A 23,848-nucleotide genomic window follows, 5' to 3' on the forward strand; every position below is an offset into this window, starting at 1 on the left:
GCTATTCAAACTGTGATACTGTATGTTCACAGTGTCTTGTCAGTGTATGAGCACAGAGTCCCAGCTGCTTAACCTGGTACCCAGAGTCTCTCAAATAACATCAGTCCTTCAGTCAGCCTGGCACTTGACCCGATTCCTTTCACAGAGGACTACCAGTTCCTCCATGCTTGTGGACACCCATCCTGTACTCTCTAGGGATGTGGTGTGTCCTCTTCACCTGGGCTTGGAGCCTTGGTACATGGATGAGACTTTGTAAATGTTGAATGAGTCAGTACAAATTATGTGCTGGGGAATGGCAAGATGGACCTAGCCATTGGACCAGCCTTGGCTTGGAGAGGGGTTCTGAGGAAGGGGTGTCCGGGAGCGGTGAAACAAACAGCTCGAAGTCAAATTGTGGGTCCAAGCTGATGGCCTGAGTTCTGCTTGAAACAGCTTTCTAGATTGTGCGCTTCTCTCTCTCTCTCTCTCTCTCTCTCTCTCTCTCTCTCTCTTTCTCTGTGTGTGTGTGTGTGTGTGTGTGCGTGTGCGTGCGTGTGTGTGTGTTTGTGTGTGTGTATGTATGTACAGCAAACAGACCAACACAAGCAACCATTTATAGACCCACCAAGGATACATTACTGAGCCAAGGCTCACATCCTTGAACACAAAAGTTTTCTCAGGGTTTTGGTTCCTATTGACATGCTAGATGAAACTGGTAGCTTCTTTTAACTTTTTTTCCTCTTGCAAATAATGCAGGTTGTATACTTGAAAGTTTTAAACTTTATACAATGTTTGATTTTACAAGAAACTGCTAGGGGCAGTAGTGACATCCCCTTGTATCCTCTAAGCCACTTTCTCCAGATGGTTAAGTCTCAGAACTAGAAACACAAACAGGTTGATTGTTTTCATAGACTCAGAGCAAGAATTTGTCTATGTATGAGCCCCCTGTTTATCTGTTCTGGTCACATACACACTCAACTTCAGAACAGATTTGCAGAAGCCTTCTATCTATTAGAGAAGTTGCTGTGTGCATGCGGTTCCCCAGTCTTGTCATTCCTGACTCTATGAATTTTGTCTTACCATGTAACAACTGTACATGGGCATCTTCAAAACAAAGTCTGCTCATTGTTTCATGGTTTCCCTGGCCCAAAGTCTGGGTGCACCACAACTACATCCCCTGAGAGTTTCATCAGCCTAAAATCAGTTTCAGCCAGGATAGAAGTCTCAAGGAAGACTGCACCAGTCCTTTTGCAAGCTCTCTGGTTACTCACAAAATTATGCTTCTTGCAGCTCTAGGACAGAGGGCCACAGAGGCTGTCCACCGTTCCCTGCCCCGTGGTCCTTTCACAATCTGGCAGCTTGCTTCTTCAAGACCTACAGTCTCCAGTCTGTTTTCTCTCTTACCTCTAGATCCTTTTTTGTGAGCTCACCTGATGAGGCCCAGTCCAACATGTACTACATTTTGATTAAAGTCAACTGATTAGGAGCCTTAATTGTGTGTGGAGAACCCCTTCCCTTTTGCCATAGAAGATACCCTAGTCATGGAGTAAGGGTCCCCGTCTTGCTCTCAAGTCTTGCTGGTATCCAGGGTGGGGAGGATCATATCTTGGCGACTTGTAGGGGTGATATTTAGAAAACGGCGCCTGGTCCAGCTTGTTCCCAGGCAGCTGACATGTTCCCGCTGCTCTTTGGCTCTGATGAGGGCTCCAGCTAGCTAGATGCACAGGCCCTGGCACCCACAAGACACCAGTGTGGGGATGGCTTTGCCAATCCACTATACTATATCCACAAAGCTCAGCTGAACCCCAGACAATATCTGCCATCCTCACAGTACCTGGTAGAAATAAGACTCTTAAAGCTTAATGATTATCTAAAGGATTTATATATTTAGAAATGTTCAGTCAACAAGATGCCCTCACAATTAGAGTTGTTACCCAATATCTAACCTTTTGTGGTTCTCCATGGCTGAGAGCTTCCTTCTCCTCCCCTTCCTTTCTTTCTCCCCCACTTCCTCTTTGTCTTCCCTCCCCTTCTTCTTTGTCTCCCCTCCCCTTCCTCTATTTCTCTCCTAGCTCCACCTCCTCTTCTACTGCCTAATCACCAAGCTCCACTGTGACTACAATGTAGCAGAATAAGTATCTTGCTACAGCGACTGTCTTAGAATTCTACTAATCATACTGATTTATGTTCTGCAAGGGTGGCAGGAGCATAGCTAGAGCTAGCATATAGAGACCACATAGTAACGTATATAGGACATACATAGAAAACACTGGGTAGTAGCAGCAGACCTTGCCATGCAGACATTTGGAAGTGCTTAGGCTTGGAGGTGTCTTTGCTCTCCACAAGCCCAGCATGCCTGTGTTCTCCCAATGTGTTTTATGATTTTCATTTTTCTGCATTTGGATTTTGGAACTAGGTAGAATTTTGTCTTGGCTGCTCTCCATATGTTCCAACGCTTTTTTTTTTTTTTTTTTTTTTTTTTTTTGCATAGTTACCTGTTTTTAAAAATATACTGCTCCCCATATGGGCTGAACTTTATTATTTTATCTTTTTTTTTTTTTTTTCTTTGAGTTTTAAAACCAATGAACTCAGCCGGTTGTAATTCTCATACCTTTATTCTGGATCTTCATCCCCCCTCTCCCAGAAGTCTCCTGCCCCATGGAGTTGAAATGTGCCTTTTGAGAACTCTAGTTCATGCGTTTAGAAATTTCTGGGCAGGCAAAATTCCAGTATTATGGCCAAAAGAGGGGGTTGGGGATAGTAAAAATAAGTGTGCTTGTGAATACAGATGGCTCAGTGGGTTAGAAGTTCTTGCAGTGCATGTCTGGGGACCTGAATCTAATCCTTGAAACCCAGAAGGGGGGAAGAAACAAAGCCTGACCTCTGACCTACAAACGCACAAGTAACAAAACAAAAATGGCTTCTCACTAAGCTTCTGCTATGGTAAAGTACTTGACAGGGTCAGGTATAGTAGCACATTCCTGTAATCCCAGCACTGGAGATTCAGAGGCAGGAGAATTGCTGCCAATTTGCCAACCTGGTCCATATAACAAGTTTTAGTCCAACCAGGCAGCATGGTTAAGACCCTGTCTCCCAACAGTAAAGCAAACCTGACAGAAACTGTTTAAAGGAGTAAGACTCTAATCTTGGCTCACGGTTTGAGAGAATACAATCTTTCGAGGCTGGGAAGGCATAGCAGCAGGAACAGCTTGGTCCATGGCAGGAACATGGGGCAGCAGCTTGATCCAGTCATAAACCAGGAAGCAGAGAGCTTGGGTTAGAAGTGCAGCTAGCCATGTCTCAGCCCTGCCCCCCAGTGATCCATCCACTTCCCACTAGGTCCCACTTAACAGGTTCCACGGTCTCACAAAACAGCACCTCCAGCTGGTGAACAAGTGTTCAAACGTGATCCTGTGAGGTCATTTCACATTCAAACTGCCAGAAGTTCGTTTAGTCCTTGGAGACATTACAAGATTTCAGATCTGGAGATGATAACACTGTTTCTTACGTTGCTCTTGTTTTCTGTCCCCCCTGCACCTGGCCAAGTATAACTGAATCCTTAGAGGTTTTTCCATGCACCTATGATGAGCTTTGAGACATCTGCCTGCCTTTATCTCTGTGTCGGCTACACAGACAGGTTGAAATTGTTGTCTGTACCCAGAAACTAACATTTACATTTCATAACCCGACCCAGGAGCATATTGAGGGTGGGGGGAGTGTGTTTATTGTACATGCTTTCATTTGGAAAAGGTGCTGGGTTTGCCAAAGCTCCCTCACAAGCAAATCACCATATAGTATTTGATATATAAAGCTGACCAAAGCTTTCCTTATGTGCTGGGCAGGTAGGGGGTCACTGAAGCTTGTTAAGCTCCAGGGCACCAAAATTACAGCAAGTAATCCTTCCTTCCTTCCTTCCTTCCTTCCTTCCTTCCTTCCTTCCTTCCTTCCTTCCTTCCTTCCTTCTTTCCTTCCTTCCCTTGCTTCCAGGAACAGCTGAGACACTTTCTCATTCCCTGCCATCCTCTAGCACCTACAAATGCTCTGCTGTCTGGGTGGGTGGAGGCACCTAATCCTCCTGTTGAGAAATTTGACCAGCTCTGTGAGATAGAAAACAAATGAAAATAGACATGTGTGCTCGTGGCTTTCTTTAACTTGCACATTTTAAAATAATTCATGTGTTTGGGATGATTTTGACAACAACAGGGTGGTAAATAATAAGACAGTTGAAAGATGAAGCGACTGCTTCTGAATACAAAAACGATTTTGTTTTCTCATACTTGGGCATTTCAGAAATCTCAGACATTTTGTCAGTAGATGCTCCTCTTAAGTAATTGCTTCTTAGTTTATTTACACAACAGCCTAAGATAAGGACTCTAATTTCTTTTTTTCTTTAAAGGACAGCAAACTTATTAAACTCTCACCGGATTTTAATTTTCTGGTGTTTATGATTGCTTTGCTTGTTGAATTTAATTTAAGGTTGAAGTCAATACCCTGTGGATATAAATGCAGTGACATCAGATTCTAGAATTCTAAGGTGATGAAATGGCCTGTCAGAAACAGCAGCTATTGCACAGAGGGAGGAGAATGGTTGGAATCTGCTGAGGAGAATATCAAATTGTTAACCCAATGGTTTCCATTAAATAGTAAGTTGACAGAATTATTCCTGGTAACTAAATCCTTCAGATTAGGAAGAGGGGAGGGTCATTTGGAAAAAAAGTAAGATCCCTATGTCCCTAAGTTCCGGTTGAATCTCTACCAATCTCTTTCCTTGTTTGCATCAGATTCTGGTTACTAACTGCCCCAGGTGCAGCTGTGTGTGTGTGTGTGTGTGTGTGTGTGTGTGTGTGTGTGTGTGTGTGTATGTCCTGTTCTCTACTTACTCTCAGGTCTCAGTCCCTCAGGTTGTTCTGTATTGCCCTCAGGCATGTCCTTACCCCTTGGATGGACTCATAAACAACGGATTGTGTTTGTATTGTACTATTGGTCGTAGAAATAGTATCTCTTGAAACTTGCTCTTTTCAACATTGTGGAGTGTGTGTGTGTGTGTGTGTGTGTGTGTGTGTGTGTGCGCGTGCGCCCTCCCCCTCTTTAAACTGCTGTGCATTTCTTCTGTATACAACGGAGAAGGGAACAGAGAGTGTGCACAGCAGTTCTGATAATGAACAACAGCAGTTGGTTCTGAGGCGTCTATCCGTAGGGGAGAGCACCTCTGGAGAATATACCTCAGAGGAGGAGGGCTAGGCCAGAAGAAAAGAACATTTTCAGCCTTACCGTCCATTCTTGAGAACTTTTTATAATTATATTTATTTATTGGAGGGACATTGTGTGACAGTCGAAGGACAACACTTCTTCTATCCTGTGGACCCCAGGGATCGAACTCAGATCGTCAGGCTTGGCCACAAGCTTTTTTACTCCTAGAGCCATCCCACCAGCCAACCGCCCACTCTTCAGTAGCTTTCCCAACCACTTGTACTTAAGTGGTGATTTTTATACAGTTTTTTTATATCTTTAACAGGAATGTTTTATATTTGTAGGTTGTATGCCTAGGTCTTGCATAGTATTTATTTCAAATATATATGTTTTAATCTTGCCTAAAAGCAAATACAGTTATCCTGAGTGTGCCAAGAGGCAGTTTTCAGATCTCATCAAGACTTCAGCTTCTCTCCCCCGTTAATGTGTATAAAAGTTGATGTCAATATCGTTGAGACATAATTCATGTAATAGAATGTCCTCTTTCTGAGTGTTTATGTAATATATATATATATATATATATATATATATATATATATATATATTCTACATATAAAGGCAGAGTCTTGTCCTCTTGTCAACCAGTTAGGATATACCGTATTTCCCACACTTCCAAAAGCACCCTTTTTCATAGACTTCTGGCAGCCCCTGATCTGACTTTTGACCTTAACGCTCAGACTTTCTAGAATGCAGTGATACAGTCGCTCCACCCTACCCCCATCCCTCCTCCACCGTGGTGTTGCTTTTTATTTAATTTAGCTTTCTGCTTTTGTAATTCCTCCTTGTAATACTACTGGCCACCAGGATCTCAGGAGGGCCTTCCACCTCACTGCCCAGTCTCGGCCTCCCGCCTGCTGGGTTTCTCTACACAGCGCCCCCCTCCTGTCTCTTGATGAGTGTGAGTGTTAGCAGTATCTTTTTCAGAGTACCCCGGTAAGTGTGGACAGACATGAGGAGTGGTGAGTGGCTCTGGTATGTGTTGAGTTTTTCTCAACACTATGAAGAGATGTGTATGGGGGTGGGGCGGGGATCAGTTCATAATCCTGTTCATTAGGCATTTTGTTACTTCAGAATAAAACAAAGCACACACTATCGTTGTGTACATTGTGATTGTGTACATTGTGATTGTGAGAGAAGAGCCGTATTCTGTCTTAACCTAGTCTCCTGATCTGCTACTGTGTTCTAGCCCAGCAGCTCAGCAGTGCAGTTGGAAGTTGGAGGCCGTGATAGCAACAGGACTCTGTGATAACCATAGGACTTCCCTCCTGAGATCCTGAGAGCGCTGCAACCCTCCCCTCTCCCACACCCCCACTCGTGCTCTTTACATCATCTTCCCACTATTTGTCTACATTTTCCCTTCTTTTAAGGGCACCTTCATACTGGGTTGGGACCCAGCCTGGCTTATACTTTTAAAGGCCTTTTCTTGATATAGTGAAATTTGGACGTGCTGGGGATTAGGACTTCATGTGATGTTTGTTTTGTTTGTTGTTGAGACAGGATCTCACTGTGTAGCCCTGGCTGGCCTGGAACTTGCTTTGCAGACCAGGCTAGCCTGGAGCTTACAGAGGTCCACCTGCCTCTGCCTCCTGAGTACTTCCCTAGGAAGATATAACAAAGGCCCAAGAAGTCAACAAAACACCCAGACTTCCACTACCCAGCAGTCACTGGGGCTTACAACTGGGTTTCTGGGTCACTGCTCTTGAGATGTGTAGGGAGATCTGCCTATTGTTTGGAAGCACTTGGGATTACCAAATTAGGCTCCAGTTGCAACCTTTCCACTCAACAGTATGGTCTTGGCCAGGACATTTAACCTGTTTGACCTTCAGGTCTTCATCCATGGCATGGGTATCATTTTATCTACTTGGTACTGCTGTCAGAATTGCCTTCACCACAGGAAGCCTTTACCGACATCAGTGTAAAAATATTTACTGACATGTCAAGAGGTCTTGCTCACAGATTGACTGAAAAATGTTGGCAAAATGTCTCTACGAGAGATCACTTTTGTTTATAAAACAGCACCCTGCATATAGGAAATTCTTAGTGAAGCTGACTTAGACAAGTGTTCTATGCCAGCACTGCAGTACAGTGTATATACTTTCTTAATGGAATTTTGAGCAAAGTGTATTAAAGGATGTCTCCCTGGACCTTCATGTACATTTAGAGGAGCAGAAGAAATCACATCTGTAATGCTATAGCTGCCTGGTTAATACCTCACACCCTCCTGGTGTGGGTCAGTGCTCGTGATTGGCAACCCCAGGTGGAAGTTCTCAGTTAGAGGCAACCCAGGCTCATCCCCAAGGTGGAACTCTATGATTCTCCTCTGGCCCTCTTCTCAGACATAGTGGCACTACCACCATCATCATCATCATACATATGTTTATGGGTGTTTGGCCTACCTGTATATCTGTTCACCACATGTGTGATGAATACCAGCAGAGGACAGCAGTGGACATCAGATCCCTTGGAACTAGTGTGAGCCACCATGGGTGCTGAGAATCAAACCCCAGATCCTCTGGAAGAGCATCCAGGACCCATCTCTTCATCCCAGACAGGGTGGTTTTGGGAGCAGTGTCCAGTCCAATCTTAGTAAAAATATCAAGAGAGGTGACAGTGGCCTTGAGCTCCCTTCATTGTCCTAAGTATTCCACTCTGTACCCAGCCTTGTATGACGCCTGAGAGCCTCCGTCATGGAGCCGGGACAACAGTCTGTGGGTTAATACTGGTGCTGAAGGTGGCAAAGACTGTTCTCTAGGGAGCTTTGGTTTTATGTGATGTCCTCTGGGAAGAACTGACCCTAGTCCATGCTGAGAGGCTGTGGGTCAGAGGAGGGCTGCCCACTGTTCAGACTCACCTTCCCTCCACTCTAGCTCAGCTCTCTATGCAGGGGTCTCTTGGGTTTTGTAGGACATTTCTGGGGTGGAGAACAAATGGGACCAGTTTTCCAAGGATCGGGTTGCCTCTGATTAGTATGTGTTCTGTATATGCGCACATCTGTATTTTTTTTGCAGCCTCATGCAAAGGAAATGCTAAGTCCTGGGTGTTTCGAGTCCTTTGACTTGACTTGGAAGAAGGATGCTGTGGCAAGGGAGGAGTGAAGATGTTAATTGTCATGGCAACCAGCAGGTTTTTATAGTGGAACACTGCCTTGGTAACCCAAATCCGTCACCTTTTTGCTAACTACTGAAAACAGACTGACGAAAACTCAAGAAATTATCATACCATCTCTCAGTGAGATTTTATGTGCTCTTTGGAACAGTCTTAGAGTCACCTCGGTCCCTTCCTAGAGTTTCAGAATCGAAAGGCACACGTATTTACATAGCCGGAAGTTTTCTAAAGTTAGGTGCTTATGACGTGGCCATTATTACGATGCTGTCCCGTTCCATCCCCAGTCTGATCTGTAGAGGACTTAGGATGGGGATCAGAGGCAGGGAGACATCCTGTGTTCTGTGACACAGTCTCCTCCCTGGAAAGGTGTTCCATTTCCCACTTTGTAACGTTTGCTTGTTTGTTTGTTTGTTTGTTTGTGGTCTGACATCATATGGTCTTGTTTCTCCACCATCCATGAGGCTGAGATGCCTGGAATACCTCAGGCCTTGTGCAAGCAAGTTCATAACCACTGTTAGCTGCCTCAGAGCTGCTAAAACATGGGACCCGGTTAGGTCCTCTGGGAGCCCTGTCGAGGTTTGTAGGGATGTGCTTACTGTAAGAAAACTTTGTGCAAACAGGTAGAGGTTAGCTAAGGGAACCAGAGACCTCTCATCACGCAGGGAAGGTGCTTCTGTCGATAGACACTTGGAACAGAGAAATTGAAACTTCTGAGGTTGAGAAAGGCAGGTTGAATGAGGATAACAAGGAAAGGTAAATGGTATTAAAGTATATATATGAAATGGTAAAATATACTAATCTGTATAATTATTATACAGTACTTGAAAGATAATAACCCCCATAGACTCATATTTGCATACTTGGTTCCCCGTTGGTGGAACTGTTTGGGAAGGATTAGTGGGCGTGGCCTTGTCAGAGGAGACGTGACACTGGGGGATGGGACTTTGAGGTTTCACAAGCCCACGCCATTTCCAATTCTCTCTCTGCCTAGTGCTTGTGGATCAAGATGTAAGCGCTTAGCTACTGCCCCAGTGCCATGCCTGCCTGCGTGCTTCCCACCATGATGGTCATAGATTCTAACCTTCTGGAGCTATGAGCCCCCAATAAACTCTTCTGTAAGTTGCTTTGGTCATGGTGTCTCTTCACAGCAACAGAAAAGTAATTAAGCCATGCAGTAATGGCTTTAAATCTACAAAGAAAGGAGAGAGATGAAAGAGATTACCAGACTGTTCTTGGCCCATGGAATTCCCTCCCCAAATCCATGCCTGGAGCTTGCTTGTTCTGGGACTGTTGACTTCAGTAGGGGAGATGGGAGTGTGTCCTTGGCAGCGATGTTGAGATCGGTGGTAGCCGTGTGTCCCCAGCCTGGGGCATAGAAAGGGATCTTCCATGGTACTGATTTGAAGGGTGAACTCCTTTGAGCCCCTTAAGCTGACTTCTTCCAGTTCCCCACTACCTGCTTTCCCCTCCCCCACATCTAGCCCCTCCCCCACCCCAAGCTCAAACTCTTTCACATAGTTCATGAATGGATTGTCAGCCCTGGAATCCCATTCAACACAATGATTTCCCAATTATGCGTCAGTCCCCTGTGATATTCTGAGTTGACCAAAGACCCTTCCGTAGTCCGGTGTTTGTCCCCACAGGTAAAATCCATGTGCATTCAATGGTAGTAATGTGACATTAAAAAATAAAACAGAAGTTGGGTGCAGGGGCCGAAGTGAGGACAGAGAGGAGCAATTTAAAATAGAAGACTCAAGGGAAGCTTTTCTGAGAAAAGACCTGTAGTAGTGCTATGCAGGTACAGTATCCCTAGATAGGGAACACCAAGCACAGATGCTCTGAGACAGGAGCTTGCTGTGTCCCAGGTACACCAGGAGACACCTTAGCTCGAGCCAGGTGGGCAGTGAGTTGAGCAGAAGATACAAAGGACTGGAGAGAAGTCATGGGGAAGCCAGATCATGATTCAGTGTTTTGCAAGCACATCCTTGGTTGCTGGGTTGTTGAGAGGTTGTAGGTGGACCAGGGAGACCAGACTGGTGGGGGGAGTGGTTATTGTGGCTTAGACTAGAGCAATAGCTGAGGAGGTGGTGAGTGTTCAGTTCTAAATCCAGCCTAGGTTAGAGCCCTCTGTCTGTGTGCAGGAGCTCTGCATAGTGGAGTGAGGAGACAGTGTGGGGCAGGGGTTTAGTAGACTCTGGCCCAGTTTTTAGGTCCTGGTGCCTCTTACGACTTTGTGAAATCATCTTAGCCCATTTATACAGCAGACTCCTCACGCAAGAGGACCAGTTCTTCATAAAGATGTAGGAGGCTTGTGTGAGCTGACATGCTCAAAGGGCCTTCTCTGATGCCCTCTCTCAACTCACAGCTGGCTTGGGCGCCCCTCCATCCAGCCTGTGCCAATCTTCGCACCCTTTTATCTTGTGACTTATTTTGCTCAACTGCAAGGCAGGAGGGGTTGCTCTCTCCGGTGCAAAATAGCTGTGTGGTGCATCAAAAATGGGCGGAAGCGAGAAAAAAAGGGAAGCTCACATGAAGGATTTCATGTGCAGATATTAGTATAATATTTGAGTTCTCACCTTCCAACAAGCCAGCAAGGTTTGTCTTCTCGGAGTTCAGTGTTTGAGTACATCAAATGGTTAGTTAAGGCCTTGGCTACGGTTTTTATTTAAATAAGTCTAATTAGGGAAAGCCTGTACTCTTATTTCCATATTTTTAAATTTTATCTTCTCTCCGCTTTTGGCTTGTAGAGATTATTTGTTCAAAGATGCTAATTGGGTTGTGTTGGCTAAGTCTGCTTTAAGAATGAGTCTGAATCTCTTCTTGTTGTTAAAGCATCTTTCACTAGCTCTCTAAGGAAAATTTCCCTCAATCTTTTTGTAATGACATTTTCAAACAAATTAAATATGACAGTAGTCATTTGTGGGGCATTTCACAGACCTTTGCCCCACAGTCATTTAAACCACAATTGATATTACCTGTCACCCAGGTCAATGCTCACAAAGGTAGTGACCACTCTACAGCAGTTCTAAGCTTATTTTGTTTTATTTTTAAAGATTTATCTTTACTTATATGTATGTATGCGATTCTGCTTGTGAATGCAGTACCCACAGAGGTCAGAAGAGGGCATCAGATCCTTAGACCAACAGTTACTGGCAGTTGTAAGAGCCAAATGTGGGTGCTGGGAATCAAACCCAGGTCCTCTGGAAGATTGGCAAATACTCTTAACTGCTGAGCCTTCTCTCCAGCCCCTTCTGCTGAGTTTAAAGGCTTCCTTTACCCACTGGTTGACAGAAAGGCTCAACCCCAGCATAGCTTTCCTCTGTGAAAAAAATCTCTGCCTGTGACACCATTGTTCACTGTGAAACAATTTGACCTTTGTGGGAGCTGCTGGGTTCTTTACAGTTAAAGCTGGTTTTATAGGTTGAGTGTTCCCCAGAACATCTGCTGACATCCAGACCTCTAGACTCACACTGGGACCTGGTTTGGAGGCAAAGTCTTTATAGAGTAGCCAAGTTAAAATAAGGTTTGTAGAGCAGAGTGGAATCCAGTATTGCCGGTGTCCTTATTAAAAGGGTAATTTGGACATAGTGTCAGACATCACCTGGGGACTATGGTGCAGAGACCAGGCCATGGAGTCAGAGGGTTTGGGCCGTGGAATGGATGCCTCAGTCAGCCACCAAGAGAGACATGGGACAATCAGTCTCTGGGATCTTCAAAGGCACTCAACCCTTTCTACTCTCTGATCTTGGTCCAGCCTCCAGAGCTGTGAGGAAAGGAATTTCTGTTGATTTAAATCACCGAGTTTATGAAACTTTATTACAGTGGATCCAGAAAATGGATATGGTCAACTATAGTGATTCCTTGTATTAATTTTTTTTTTACCATTGTGTGTGCATGATTTGTGTATTGCGGAGGTGTTTGTGCCATACCACACTTGAGGAGGAGGTCAGAGGACAACTTTGTACACTCAGTTCTTTTTCCATCTCTATGTGGATTCCAGGGATCAAACTAGGTAACATGTATAAAGGCTGTGTTGCAAGCACCTTTACTTGCTGTCTTAGGGTTTCATTGCTGTGAGGAGATACCATGACCAAGGCATCTCTTATAAAAGCAAACATGTACCTGGGGCTGGCTTACAGTTTCAGAGGTTCAGTCATGATTATCATCATGGTGGGAAAGCATGGCAGCATGCAGGCAGACATGGTGCTGGAGGAACTGAGAGTTCTCTACATCTTGATCTGAAGACAGACAGGAAGAGACCCAAATTCCATACTAGGGAGAGCTTAAGCATAGGAGGCCTCAAAGCACACCCCCACAGTGACACATTTCCTCCACAAGGCCACACCTACTTAAACAAGGCCACACCTCCTGATAGTGGCATTCCCTATGGGCCAACATTCAAACACATGTGTCTGTGGGGGTTAAACCTACTCAAACCACCGCACTCCCTAAGCTGTCTCACTGAACCATTGTTTTCCTTATTGACATGAACTAAAGGCTTACCAGGATAGGTAGAAATGTCAATGTCCCTGATAGCCTGGGCAGTTCTAGGTTAGCAGCTGACCCTCTGTGGCTCCTCCATTATTATTTGCCATCTAAGAAAATGCAACATTTTAATTTGACTGTAGCAAACTCATGGGAACCCAGGCATATGTCCATGGCTGACTCCAGTTTGCAATAATAGAAATAAATAACAGAAACTTTTAAAAAAGCAGCTTAGGGCTGGTGAGATGGTTTGCTAGGTAAAGGTGCTTGCTGCCAAGCCTGATGACCTGAGTTCGATTCCCAGAACCCAGAAGTGGAAGGAGAGAACTTGACTCTTGCAAATTGTCCTGGGACTTCCACATAAGTGCCGTGGAGAGCATACCACATACACACATACATGTGCACACATATATGCACACACACACACACACACAAACCAACAAATGTAAAAAAAAAATTTAAGATAAATAATCTTGGATTCATTTTGAGAGAGGAAGAGGAAAGAGATGGATGGGTGGATGGATGGATGGATGGATGGATGGATGGATGGATGGATGGAGCTCTGATTTTGGATCTGAGTTCAAGTCCAGGTTTTTTGCTACTCCAAGAGGCAAAGCAGCTCACTTAGGGTTAGGTGACCTTACAAGTTGGGTTATTCATGTGGGACAACTAGGGGTAGACTTGCTAGGTCTCACGATGATGATGATTCTGTGTTAACCCTTTCAGGACCTGCCAGGGTTTTCCAGAGTCGTTGAATGTGAGCATTCCCGCCAGTGTATGCGGGTTGTAGTTGTCCCATTTCCTCCCCACCACTCCCTGTCTCTTTCTGTCTGCTGAGTAGTATCTCCTGACAATTTTGTGCTGAGTTAAAACTTTTCTTTCCATGAAAGTTGTCACTATACACATTACTAGGTAAAATATCCTTAACTTAATTAACAGTCTAGTACAGGTGCGCATCCTGTGTCAGCCTAGACTAACGGACAGGACACTCAGTCATGATTCTTCCGTGAGGTAGCTGCTGTTTCGTGGGTATGATCATAGAATGGGAACATTTACCACCATAGCCAGCTGGAAGCCAAAACAGAATCCATGCCCTCTTTTGAGACAAGCTGCCCAACGCTGCGAATTCCCTCACAGAGAACAAGTGGTTGAACACATGCTCGGCACCCAGAGCCAGAAGAGAAGTAAGGCAGAATGAATGAACAGCCCTAGCTTTGGGAGTCGGGCACAGTTGCCACTTGGCAGCTTGAGCAAGCAACTCAAGGCTGTCGGAACCTTGTACCTCGGTGGTAGTAACCCAGTCACAGGGTGAGATGCGAGATGTCCGGCTCAGTGCAAGCACTCAACTGACGCCATCTTCCTTTCCTTATACGGCTCTGCCGTTGGTATCAAGATTTTTTTTTTCCCTCTGATTCAGTCCAGCTTCAGATATGACAGAACACAGGACTGATTGTATTGTTCAGATATCTTCTCTTCGCAGAGAAATAATGAGCTCTTGGCAAAAACTTAGTGCTGGTAGAAGTAGATTGCAATTTGGTAGCTGCTGACTGACACATGTTTGTTAAACAGCTACTCAGTCTTGAGCATGCTCACCTAGAAGCGGGGGAAACGGGGAGAATCCTGAAGAAGAGTTTTATCCTCTTTGCCAGGTATTTGTTTGGAAAAAAAAAAAAAGTCTTTGGAAAGTCCCAGCTTAATATTTTTGTTAATAAAATATTGACAAGCTTTGGCTTAAGCGTTCAAACTGCCCTAGATGAAACTTAAGTGTTAGTAGACACAAAAGTGTCAGAACCTTTCCAAAGCCTCTTTGCCTTGATTTTTGGTTTTTTGGTCTTTTGTATTTTTGTTGTTGCATTGTTTTTAAGAAAAATGCTAGTCTTTTGGTCACTGAGTCTTTTTTTTTTTTTTTCCCCAAGCCCTGCAGGGAAGTCATAGTAACAGGCTTCATGTCTGATTGGGCTCCATGGCAACAAAGGGTTGTGACTTTATTAAAAGAGAGCGGAGCATGCCAAGAAAGATAAAAATCAGAACATGGGAGATGTCCGAAAAGATGCATGCGTTCTGAGGACCGTGTGCTCTGGAATGGTTGGTTTGCTGTCATCAGTCTCCTTTAGCGATGTGGGGCCCACAGTGATGCTGCTGTGCTCGGAGGGGTCACAGGGGTCAGGGCTCTCTCTTTAAAAACATATTTGCATATTTGCTTTTCATCCATCCATTCATCTTATTTTTAATATCTTTGATGTGTTAGGAAAAATCCAAACAGCGACGTGAAGAACCTAGGCAGGAAAGGATTCTGGTTTTAAAGGTAGAAAAGGAACATACGGCACCATTTTTGGAACTCATTACAGCTGTAAACTGTGCGAACGTGTGGGAGGGCCAATTAGAGGCAATTATAACCAGATCGAGCTCTCCCTGAGTCAAAGCATGCTCCATGCTTTCCAAGCTAGGTCTTGGGGGGTGGGGATGAGCGGGGTGGTTCTCCTCCTTGTTCCTCAGAATTGCTGATTCCAGGCTACAGGCGGAGTCTGTAACAGGCAAAGCCATCCTTTCTCTCCAGACCACCACCACAGGGAGCTGTTTGGCTCACAGTGCTAACACTAGCTGAGGAAAGATGAGGCTGAATCAGCCTCACCCAGATGAACTTTGTGATGATGCTGTTGCTTGCTTTCTCAAGGATAATCAGTCACTCCTTTCCCCTCATTCTGATACTGAAAGTGAAAGAAACTGGAGGGGCGGGTCAAATCAGACAGGCCACCCTGTTCGTCATCTTCTAAGCTGTAGGCACGTTCTGACCTGCATCCGGAACTTGGGACTTTGTTAGTCAGGTACCTCCAGCTGCCTCACAGTGAATCAGAAATTTCACAGATACTCAGACTGCGATGATTAAACATAGCAGGCAGTATTGGTCTGTGAGCAAAGAATTAGCTCACCATGTCCACCGACACCCCCCCCCCCCCGGCCATAGTTAGTCAGTCCTTGGGGAAATTATGTAGCTCAGTCAGCCCTGGTTCCTTACTTCAGAGTGAGCTTGACCTGAATGGATGCTCCCCAGACTTCCCTGTGTATAATAGCTTGAGCTCCAGCTTTGGACATGGAACCTCCTAGAAATTCTGATTCACTGTCTGGGGTGGGGCAAGGAGAGTTAGAGGCCCCAGGTGATCTTATGAGTGGCTGTTCTGGAAATACCACTCACCTGGCTCACCGATGTCAAACTAGTTGGAATAAAAACTGGAGGGAGACGGGATGCTGTTGGGTATAGATTCCCAACCACCAGGATCAGGCAATGGTGGCCAGGCTCAAAAACAGGGCCTCACTCTCCCGGCTCCCTTCTGGTCTCAAACACAGCTGTCCTCCATGCTTGACTCCCCATGTCTCTGAGGAACCAGAAGAGGCCGAGCTGATGAGAAGCCAGTTGGGTTTGTTCATTCCTAGTGGTCACATTTCGGTGCAGCGCAGCTCTGAACACTTACGCTTACCTTCCCAGAGCTCCTGGCTCTCTGCAGTGTTGTCCCCTTAGATAGAAAAGTGTTCACTAAGCAGTTACTTACAGTGTGCACAAGGCAGTAGCAGCGACATCAGAATTACCCAGGGAGGTTGCTTGATAAGAGTGGATCCGAGCCCTAAAAATTCCGTATGTCCCACCCAGAGCTCTGGTTGTCGTTTTTTTTAACATAGAAGGTTTTACAAGGAGTCATTCTTTTTGAGATTTAAAACTAAAGCTATAAGAAACCAGCCCCACCCAGCCCTCCTGAGTACAACTAACTTCAAGTTCAGACAGGCACTTTTAGCCTAAAGGAGATGATCACATGGTGTCACTTAGATCATGGGCGTGCACACAACCCCGGAGCCAGGGCTTAGAGAGTAGCCGGCTGGATCGCCAGAGAACCTGAGTTTACTGGTTAAATCATTAACTGCTAAAGCAAACAGGCTTCAATGTGTGTCTCCTCTGCGCTCTCTGCTTGTGCCTAGGCTTTGTGTTCCCTGCTGAACAAAGGTTAAATGACATCATTAAGTGAGGTTCTCAGTGTATTATCTGGACAGGCCTGAACTGTGAGGGCTCATCTTTTTCCTAACAAGCTGAGAGATGGCTCACAGATTAAGAGCGCCTGTTGCTCTTCCAGAGGACCCGGTTCAGTTCCCAACCCCTACATGGTGACCCATCCAGTTCCAGAGGATCCAATGCCTTCTCCTGGCAGCCATGGGCAATGCATGTAAGTGATGTGCAGACACATATGCAGGCAAAAACACCCATATGTGTAAAATAAAAATAAAATAAAGCTAAAAGCCTTTTTAAGTGTAAGAATAAATTCCATAGTGCCAAAGGTCTTTAGGTGAAAACTGGACTCTCCGTTCTGCCTTATCTCTCCCAGACCCGGGATATTGAGTTATATTCAATATATATATGTGTGTGTGTGTGTGTGTGTTAATCATACTCTCTGCCCAAATGCATTCAGCTGTTCTTTTTCCTTTTTTTTTTTAAGAGTTATTTATTTCATGTATGTGAGTACACTGTCACTGTCTTCAGACACACGAGAAGAGGGCATCAGATCCCATTACAGATGGTTGTGAGCCACTATGTGGCTTCTGGGAATTGAACTCAGCACCTCTGGAAGAGCAGTCAGTGCTCTTAACCACTGAGCCATCTCTCCAGCCCCATCCAGCTGGTCTTTAACCACTTCTCCATTGACATGGGTACTATTCAACCTCTTCCAAGGATGTCACTGTTCAAGTTTTTCCCAGGACTTTGTGGCTCTTTATTTCTTTCTCCTGTATTTGTTTGAATTTATAATGCTATATTTTAAATCTCTGTACTTTTTTTTTCCTGTAACCTCACATGGATTTAAACATTTGGGGGGAGGGGATCGGTGCTAAAGATCTAACCCAGGGTTTTGTACCATGTTAGAAAAGCACTGAGCTACCAATTACAGCTTTGGCACCCTCCCCCACCCACTCGCCCCCCCCCCCCAACTGCCCACACAGATAGATAAATTGCTAAAGTAAAAGTGTTTAGGCCAAGGGTGGGTACAAATCATTATCCTCCCAAAGCTGGTGCCGGTTTGCTTGGAGCATCTCCTACCTGCTGACTGCTTCCCCTGAGCTTGGCTGCTGTCACAGCCGGCAAATGGCTGCCTGTGCCTGTCTGTGTACACAGAACCTGAGGCTCCATCAAAAGAGACCCCTGGCTAAAAAAGAATGAAGTGAGCTGTTGGTAAGAAAAAATAAAACGTACAGGATGCCTATAGTGTTCTGAGGGAGAAGAGGAGAGAGAGAACCCAGCAGCAGGTAGCTAACTGAATTTGCAGAGGGCTTGGGGTCACGGGGGTCATAGATCCTGAGCCTCCTTTTTTTTTTTTGTGGAACTGAGTTTGTGTGGACTCCTTGTGGACAGTACGGCTTTACGGTTTTATCGTTCAGATATGATTGGCTTTCATCCTGATAAACTTGACTTTAAAGTGCCCTGCATTGAAAACTGGGCTTAACGCATCTGACCTGCATGGAGCAACACAGTCCACTGCAGAGACGCACTCTGGCTCACTTACTTACTCTGAGGACTTGACTGAGGGAGAGCTACCCCTCTGCCATCACCTGCCATCCCGAGGGCATTTCAAACCCCGTGTTACCAGCCCAGGAAAAGATTTGAAACCTGAGACACGGTCTCTACTGGGCATACATTACTTTCATACTATCATAAAATTTAAGAAGTTTTAAGTGGACCCTCCTGAGTCAGGTCCGGAGCCATCTATAGTTTAAAACTGTTCATCTGAAGAATTTAAAACAAGCAGACGAGCCCAACCCCCTCCAAGAAAGCATGCATTTCTTATAGAGCGTTCTATTGACTTGACATTTCGTTTGAGGTGAGACCCATTTGGCAGCATTTATTATTTAACACTTTTCAGACCCTGATTTAAACGGAGAGGGAGAGACTATACGATATTAGCTTCATTAGGTAAACATCTTCCTAAACAGTACAGTGCAGTTATACATAGACTCGGTTTGATTATGCTGACAAAATTCTCTCTTGTTTTCTAAACCTCATTGTCCTTTTCTTCCCACCCCCAAACAGTTAAATCAATACCTCTGAAACCACCCAGCAATTTTGGCATCTTGGCATCCGAAATTTAACCTCAAGAGCAGGAAACTCCCGGTTCCTCGGACCATCCTGTCCTGAGCTTTTCGTACAACTTTGTGGCGATTCAAATATTTGAGAATCCGTGCAGACAAGGAAGGTCAGAAGGGATTTAAAGTCCGGTGACTGACAGCAAGAAAGCCAGTGATCTGCTTGTGTGAGTTTAGAACTCAAATTATAAAACGGAGCGCTATATAATCTCGAAAGGGCAGGAGGAAAATATGAAACATCTCCTGTCTGCGGTGATATTACGGCCTTTTCAGAGCTTGTTAAATCTCGAGAGAAATTTCCTTAGCTAAAAGCAGAGTCTCAAAAAGGTTAATTTACTTGCCCGGGGTCACGCAATTACTAAGAGGCAGAGCTGAGGCTTCAGCAGGTCTGCCAGACCCTTGAAACCCATGCCCGTCCTTAAGAGTACAGGGTTCCTCAGGCTTGCGTCCAGAGCACCCGCCATGACGCCTGTGCTTAAGTGTCCAGGGACTCTTGCATTTATCATGTCTGAAGCTGAATGCTCTTGCGTCCTTTCTACTGTGTGGATGGGACTGTCCTGCCTCTGCCTCTCTAATGTGTACTCTTCCGATTCTGACTGAGCTACCTGGAGCTAGGGTACTAACCTCTAACTTTCACTACCTTTGGCTTCTGATTTGCTATGCTAATATAGCCTCTGGCTTCTGATTTGCTATGCTAATGTGGCCTCTGGCCTCTGATTTGCTATGCTAATATGGCCTCTGGCCTCTGATTTGCTGTGTTAATGTGGCCTCTGGCCTCTGATTTGCTGTGTTAATGTGGCCTTGAATCCTCTTTCCATCCTGATCCCTCCGGTTCTAGGCTGCCAGGAGCTTGGCAGGTGAACTCAGCTTGATTTAAGTGGGCCATTCAGGGTCTGATCCCTAGGACTTGATGGACCCTAGGGCCTGGTACTTCCATTCTTCTACCATCTCTGTTTCTTGTACCACATTTCTCAAAACTTGCATTTCTCTATGTGCTAACCCGGAGCAGCTTTGGACAAACAAACCTGTCTTTCTGCTTTAGGAGAAAAAAAAAAAAAAAAAAGCCATCCCCTCCCCTTGGCAGCTCTTCCTTGGTGCTCCCTTAGTACCAAGTCCTTTCAGTTATCAGTGACTGTCATTGTTTCTTCTTCTGTGGCCATTAGACAAGAAGGGGACTATGCCCCTCTGCCTCTCCAGCTGTGCCTGACACTCCAGGCGCCCAGAGCATCTGTCCTGGAAAAGAATCAACAGAGGAAAGAGTCTCCTGACCTTGCACGTGGCCTGCACACCACTTCCACTTCCCTCCCTGTTCACTGAGTGCCTGCTTTGCAGCTGGTTGTGTGTGGATGTCTGTGTACACGTGTGTGTGTGTATGTGCATGAGGTATTGCATGTGTGCGTGTGTGTATGCACGAGTGCATTTGTGTGCATGTGTGTGCATATGTGTGTACGTATGTTGCTTCTGTGTGTGTGTGTGTATGCATTTGTGTGGGGGTGGGTGGGGGTGGGGGTGGGGGTGCGCGTGTGCGCCTCCCATTCCACTGCTTTGCGATTGCCCTGCCATCCTGTATTTGTCCGGTTGAGCCCTTTTCTTTGTGGATACTCAAGAGCACCAACCAGGCTAAATGTGAGTTGTCCTGCACTCCTAGGGTTACAGGATAGCAGCTTCTGCCCTCGTGGGCCTCCCTGCAGAGACAGGGAGGCTATGGCTTGGCCATCAGCACAAAGGACCCATTTGTACAGTAGGGTGCTGAATACATCGTATTATTGCTGACAGTTGTTCTGGGCACAGTACAGGGCGTGGAGTTTCCCCCGAGACCAACACAGGAATATCCAGAGATAGTATGCGTTGCTCTCCAAAGTCCAGTGTGAGTCATCCCCATGTTGGAACTGGGAAGAGTGTCAGCCTGCCTGTGTGTGCAGTCGGCCACGGCAGGCAGACAGGTGCGAGAGCCTTGCTGGTTTTGTTGCTCCCGGTTTATCCTGTGGCGTTTGGTAAGTCTCTTTATAGCCCCCTTCAGCTTCAGCCAGAGCATGGGAATATGTATCATCAGGCCTTTTGTAATTAATAACCTGCAAGACGCTCGAAAGAAATACAAATTAGTTTTGTCTTTACTCGTTGTCGCTGTGATTTCGCAAATCCCTCCCTAATTTCCCAAGTGGATTTCTAAATATTTGAATTCCAGAATTCCTAGTGGGTTGCCAAATTCTTCCACTGTTCATTCTTTGTAGAAGCGCAACCCCAGTAAAAGTAGTTAAAGAAAGTGACCAACGCCAGGCAGGGCAGAGTGTTTTAACAAGACCAGTTCTCCCCCTACCCAACCCTGGCCCCCCTTGCCTGTGGGTCTAACAAGCCCTGAGCTGGCATCTAACTTCCTACGTTAACATTCCATTTTCCCCCAGTGGTCATCCTTCCTGCCGCTTGCCCTGGAAATCCTAGCTTCTACATAAGTGCCTTTGTGACACCTTAAGCCACCACAAACAACAAGGGTGTGGTGGATGCTGCCCTGAGGGTGGGGAGAGAAAACAGACCGAGGGAGTGCTGTGTGCTTTCAATTCGGGTTCCTCTACCCATCCTGGGACTTGTGGGTGGGACATGGTGGTCTCAGCAGAGATGAAGAATCTTGTACCTGTGCATCCTATCCTGGAGCTGATGATGTCACAGGAAACCAGTATTCGTGTGGCTATGTGTGTGTGCACATGTATTGTGGAAGACTTTTAAATAGTGATCTCTCTTTCATTCCTTAAATAAGCATCTATCTATCTATCTATCTATCTATCTATCTATCTATCTAGTTTTTGAAGACAAGGTCTCTCTGTCGTAGCCCAGGCTGACTTTGAACTCAGAGCCTGTCTCTGCCTCCAGAGTGCTGTGGTTAAAGGCATGTGCCACCACCACCCAACACATTTAACTGAGGTCTTTTTTTTTTTTTTTTTTTTTTCCAAGCTGGTTCTTCATCAAAGGTTTGTCTAGAATGCCTTTAAAGAAGGGTGTGGTTTTGGAAGCTATTCTCTGGTTTTCAGAAACCACAATAACTGGTTGTGAGAGGGAGTGTGACCAGTTACATTTATCAACCCTTAAATCTTAGATGTTAACTTTCTGTTAAGAAGAAAAAACGGGAGTGTCTAATTATTCCAGCAAGCAACAAAGTATCCCATAGCCTCAGCATTGTGACCGTAGTTAACAGAGCGTGGCATGCACGGGGTCAGTTGGAATGTAAGAGAAAGTGCTCCCCAGATCATGCCGCTTGTAAAACAGTTTCAGCTGCCACCCCAGCCCTTCCTGCCAGGCTGTTCACAAGGATAGAGTAGTCTGTCAAGCCATTGATTGGAGAACAGGCCGTTCTGGAGATCCTCTGTCCATGTTGGCACCCCTTCCACCTAGACAACCCCTTCCACTTTCTCTAGCCAGTGTGGGGGTTGGTGGTTTAGTTATCCTATCAGGGGGGTTAAGCCTTCACCATGGCCAGGGACTTTCTCTTGACTGTATCCTTCACTTTCCCGGATGTAACCTGGTAAGGACAATGATGGATCGGAAAGATAGGACCCAAAGCAGGAGTGGCCTAGGGGCCCTTTAAATCCAGGTCATAATTTGAATTTTAATAATTTACAAAGGTTAAATTATGCTGGAGAGAATCATATTAAGTGAGTTGAGCCCATCTTAGAAGGCTGCTACTATGGTTCTTCCTTCCTGGTAGTTACTAGGTTTTATATAGATATATAAAACCATGTATGAATGTGTGTATGTATGTGTGTATGTATGTATGTATGGCACAGAAGTAGAAGCCAAACCAGGAATAAAGTAGGAGGTGTCGGGGACCATGCTCAGCAAGTGATACATACCATACATGTATGAAAATGCCTTACGTCACACAATGGCAGATATATTGAAAACAGTTTTTACTTGTCATTTTTTTTTTTTTAATGTTAAGGGGTGAGTCTGGTGGCACACCTTTAATTCCTGCACTCAGAGGCAGTAACAGGCGGATCTCCGTGGGTTCAAGACCAGCCTGGTTTACAAAGCGAGCTCTAGACCCTCTAGGCCTACAGAACGAAGACCCTGTCTCATAAACTTCTTTAAAATAAGATGGTAGGGACAGAGCATTAGGATTGGAAAAGATGCCGTTTGTTCTCTTTCTTCAAGCACATGTAGCTTACTACTTTATTCCGTAGTTTGTACTTTTAAAATAACCGTAAAATATTAAATAGTATGCAGAAGAGAGAGCTCGCTAAGAAAAGCGAAAGCGGAATGCCTAAGGGCCAGTGCCAGTTATCAGATATGACCTATGACCTCTTCCCCTGATGGGGTATCCTTTCACAGCCCTCTCAACCCTAAGATGCCAGCTCTGTCGTAAGATTTATGTTAATCATTATCTCAGGTTATCTCATTGTGTTTTTACCACCCAAGTGTTTATCCTCAGGGGACCTGGCATCTGACCTCTACGGAGCTTCATTCTGAATATGACCTCATTTGTGTGTGTGTTGGGGGGGGGGGTTGTTTACTTGTTTGGTTTGGGTTTTTTTTTTTTGTTGTTTTTTTTTTTTTTTTTTTTTTTTTTTGGATTTTACTAGGTAGCTGTGATGGCTAAGGTCTCACTATATAGCCTAGGCTAGCTCGAATGATGATGTTCCAGTCTCAGCTTAGCAAGTACCTGGGTGTGTGTTCCTTAACCTACTTCATCTCACGCTCAATCAGCAAAGCGTGAGTCCAGGTCATCCCGCTGTACAAATGCATCTGTACGGACTTATATGTGATGGACATCCTCTGTGCCCAAGGCCTTTGGATTATGTACGGGTTTCTTGGTTTTGTTGTGGTTTGCTCTGTGACCGATGCTATTGTGAACGTGGTTAATGTGCTCTTCTGTCTGAGCAGTGGGGTTTCTGGGTCTCTCTAAGAAGGCATGAGTGTGTTC

At 45.3% G+C, this 23,848-nt stretch overlaps 1 protein-coding gene across 5 annotated transcripts in view; it reads left to right on the forward strand.

The window, feature by feature from the left end:
• Nucleotides 1-23,848, forward strand: part of Tmcc3 (transmembrane and coiled-coil domain family 3) — a 272,618-nt gene that overhangs the window by 212,939 nt on the left and 35,831 nt on the right. The window contains exon 1 of one of the 5 annotated variants that reach the window (XM_076920029.1): nucleotides 20,725-20,930. The exons of the other annotated variants lie outside the window; for them this stretch is intronic. Coding sequence (XP_076776144.1) covers nucleotides 20,817-20,930 — 114 coding nt within the window. The 5' untranslated portion in view covers nucleotides 20,725-20,816. Of the gene's footprint in view, nucleotides 1-20,724; nucleotides 20,931-23,848 lie in introns of those variants that run through there. 5 annotated transcript variants of the gene reach the window in all.

Source organism: Arvicanthis niloticus, chromosome 22 (genome assembly GCF_011762505.2).
Source record: "Arvicanthis niloticus isolate mArvNil1 chromosome 22, mArvNil1.pat.X, whole genome shotgun sequence".
NCBI lineage: Eukaryota > Metazoa > Chordata > Mammalia > Rodentia > Muridae > Arvicanthis > Arvicanthis niloticus.